The 3,650-nt window shown below is 49.8% G+C and overlaps 1 protein-coding gene across 1 annotated transcript; it reads left to right on the top strand.

Annotated features, from left to right (window-relative positions):
- Nucleotides 1–626: 626 nt before the first annotated feature.
- On the top strand, nt 627–1,602 carry LOC311186140 (vomeronasal type-1 receptor 4-like; the record flags this gene model as incomplete). Its single annotated transcript, XM_084257026.1, has 1 exon — nt 627–1,602. Exon 1 carries the CDS (start codon nt 688–690, stop codon nt 1,600–1,602), a length of 915 nt encoding a protein of 304 aa, XP_084113152.1. The 5' UTR covers nt 627–687.
- Nucleotides 1,603–3,650: the final 2,048 nt, after the last annotated feature.

Below are 3,650 nucleotides of genomic sequence, written 5' to 3'. Positions count from 1 at the left end.
GAGGTGAGGTTACAGAATCCCCAACCTACATCTAGGGGCCTCACCACCTCCCAAGCACACACCACATGATGACACTTCCATCATGCTAAGCCCCCTTCGCTCCCCCAGCAGCCAAGGTGTCAGGTGAGTGTTTTTACTGTGAAAGAGGAGGTGTCTGCAGGGAAGGAGCTCTGTCAGGAGTCCGGGTTACATGCGCATGAGGAAATGTGATTCTTCTGGGTCTGAAACACGTCCAGTGTTAAAGACACACGGGAAGGACTAATGCCTGAGACTTGAGTGCAACTGAAATATTTTCACTGAATCTGGGTGTAGGAAGTGCTCAGTGCTTAGTCCTTGTTTTCTACTGCAAACACCCATGGTTGGTTTGATTGTGAAGGGGCCGTTTTCCATGTCTAAGTTGGGGAGGCGGCCTTTAAGGAAACAGTCATGTCACAGTGGGCCTCTGAGAGCTGCCGTCAGGCACTGGCACATCCTGTGCTTACTTGTCTGGCTTCCACTGACTCTCAAGTCAGTCTCGCCTGTCTCAAGTTCGGTAATAATTGTGTCTCTCACGCTAAATGTTCTGCTTCCTCTCTAGGTCTTATATTTTGACAAATTTCACAAATCTTCCCTACTGCTAGTACTCTGAAGTCTTACACAAATACACAGATCCATTTTGATGGAAACCCCGGTCACGGGCCTGCTGGAATGGCCACCGGAGACCTGGCGGTGGGAGTGATCTTTCTAGTGCAGACGTTAGTTGGAATTCTGGGCAATTTCTACCTTCTTTATCACTATCTCTTCTTTTCCTTGACGGGAAGCAGGTTGAGATCCACAGATCCGATCCTCAAGCACATGACAGTTGCCAACCTCTTAGTCATTCTCTCAAAAGGCATCCCCCAGACGATGGCAGCTTTGGGACTAAAGGACTTCCTCGGTGCTTTTGGCTGCAAACTTGTTTTCTGTGCTCACAAGGTGGGCAGAGGCGTGTCCATGGGCACCACCTGCCTCCTGAGCGCCTTCCAGGCCGTCACCATCAGCCCCCGGGGCTCCTGGTGGGCAGGGCTGAAGGACAAAGCTCCCAGGTACCTGGGAACCACCAGCGTCCTCTGCTGGGTCCTGAACATGTCACTAAATCTCATAGTCCCTGTGTTCGTGACAGATAGATCGGGTGGCACAAACGTGACAAGGACAAGAGATTATGGGTACTGTCATGCAGTCACTCACTATAAAATTATAGAGTCTCCATATTTAATACTGGCATCGTCCCATGACGTGCTGTGTGTGGGGCTTATGGTCTGGGCCAGCGGCTCCATGGTGTGCACCCTGCACCGGCACAGGCAACGGGTCCGGCACCTTCATAGGAGCAGCGTAGGGGACCCCCGGCACCCCCCCCACCCCGAGACCAGAGCCACCCGGAGCATCCTGGTCCTGGTGAGCACATTCGCATTGCTGTGCACTCTCTCTTCTGCCTTTCAGACCTGTATGACTATTTCTAAAAATCCCAGCACGTGGCTGGTGGTGACCTCTGTACTGCTCGCAGCCTGCTTCCCCACTGCCAGCCCCTACATCCTCATGGGCCACGACTCCAGAGTACCGGGGCTCTGCTCTCCAAGAAAATGAGCATGATGAACATGAACCTCCCCCACACTTATCCTAAGTTTGTAAATGGCACATATCTGCAACTGTTCACGGCTCATTCATCCATTCCCCTTGCAACGAAGCACATCTACGAAACATTCACACAAGAGTGTGTGACAAGACATTGTTCTTCTGTATCAAAATAATAAGATCTCCATCGTATATGATGAAATGGGGTGTAACTGCCACTTGGCTGCTGAGGTAGCTGAGCTGGTGTTTTCAGTGTAAGAGTGCCGTGTCCTTGCTGCATTTAAGCCGTGGCTCTGGAAACAGCCTGGAGGCAATGGAGAAGTCCTTGAGAGTGTAACTTTCTTTTTTTTTTTTTAAAGATTTATTATTTATTTATACCAGAACCGGGGTACATGCCAGATGCGCGCGAGGATGAGAGGATTTACCAGAGACAGGTGGGAACAGAACAGGCAGACTGAGGAAATACACTGCTGAGGGGAGCAGCGGGAGAGACAGGAGAGGTCTGCCGCGCCATGTGGGACCCTCGCCGGCTGGCCAGGACCAAACCGGCACTGCAGAGGCTGTGGACAGCTTCACAGTGCTGCACTCAACCACCTGTGCCACCAGGAGAGGCCCGAGAGCATAACTTTCAATCAGACAATTTCCCCTGACTTTATCGGTGGTTTCCTAGGATGTGTTCCAAAAGCTGGAGAGATCACATAGGAGGTTCACTTAAGAAACTGAAGAAAGCAAGATTCTTCCAGAGGATAATGACTAACACGGATTTCCACTGGAGAGTAAGCAGGTTCAGGCTCAGGCGGAGGGGCTGAGGTCAAACATGAGTTATGTTTTAAATATATTTTGAAGGGAGATTCGGAAATATAAAGGGTGAGAAAACGGAGAGAACAAAAGTATGTTTTTGCCCATTGTTAAGAGACCTCAAATGAGCCTTTAAAAATGCATGCTCTGGGCCTCCCCCGTGGCGCAGCGGTTGAGCGCTGGGTTGCGAAGCTGCCCGCAGCCTCTGCGGCGCCGGTTCGATCCCCGGCTGCTCCCCGGCCACCGGAGGAGGGTCCCACATGGCGCGCAGACCTCTCCTGCCGCCCGCTGCTCCCCTCAGCAGTGTCCTTCGGTCCTTCTGCCTGTTCTGCTCCCCGCTCTGGCTCTGGTGAATTCTCTCACCCTCCTGCGCTTCCGACTGTACCCAGTACATGTATAAACAAAACAAACAAATAAAATAAATAAATAAATAAAAATAAAAAAATAAAAATGCATGCTCTAGGGCATAAAGTGACATAAATTTGGGGACCTGTGAAAGGTTGTTTTTCCTATTCTGTGAAGATGTCAGGTGGGCACGTTCGCGAGACACTGGCTTCCTGGCTCCCTCTTATGTCTCTGGGTGGGGGCAGGAAGTTTATGGTGGAGCCACCCAATCTTAGGGCAGTGGGGGAGCAGGCATGGGAGTGGGGGAGTCATGAATTCATTTTGTTTATGTGGCGTCATTTGGCTTGTGTCATTTCAGAAGGGATGAACTAGAGATTTCTTTGATTTTAACAAATATTTTAACATAGCTGTTCCGTATTTATACTTAAAACTGATGCACTGCATTAAGGAATCACAGTTGAAAAACAGGGTAAGTTGGAACTACTGGATATATATCGAGTCTTAGGCCACAAAACAGGAAAGCATGGACATGAAACAAAGAGTTTCACTGCGAGTCCTGCAGACCTAATGCGCTTTTATGGTGACCAACGCAAGAAAAATTACTTTGGGCTGGTCAACCACGGGTGAAATTGCAAATCACGTTGGGCGCCAAGCTGTTATAGAGCAGCCCCGATATTAAACGGGTTCCTGGCTGTGGGTCCTCACCCGCGCGCTTTAAAGGGACTTATGAATACTCTACTACAGACACACACAAAAGGGTTAATAAAAGGTTTATTTACAAGAGAAAAAGAAAATAAGGAAAAGGTACAACTCAGGGAGAAAATAGGGAAATAAAGTCTTTCATGCGTCCTACCCGATCCGACGACCTGGAAACCCAAAGTCACTCTCAGAGCTGGCCGGATGCTGCGAGCTGGCCG

The sequence above is a fragment of the Talpa europaea genome (genome assembly GCF_964194135.1).
Source record: "Talpa europaea genome assembly, chromosome: 16".
NCBI lineage: Eukaryota > Metazoa > Chordata > Mammalia > Eulipotyphla > Talpidae > Talpa > Talpa europaea.
Note: the sequence above shows the minus strand (reverse complement) of the source record. Positions and strands in the feature narration are given on the sequence as shown.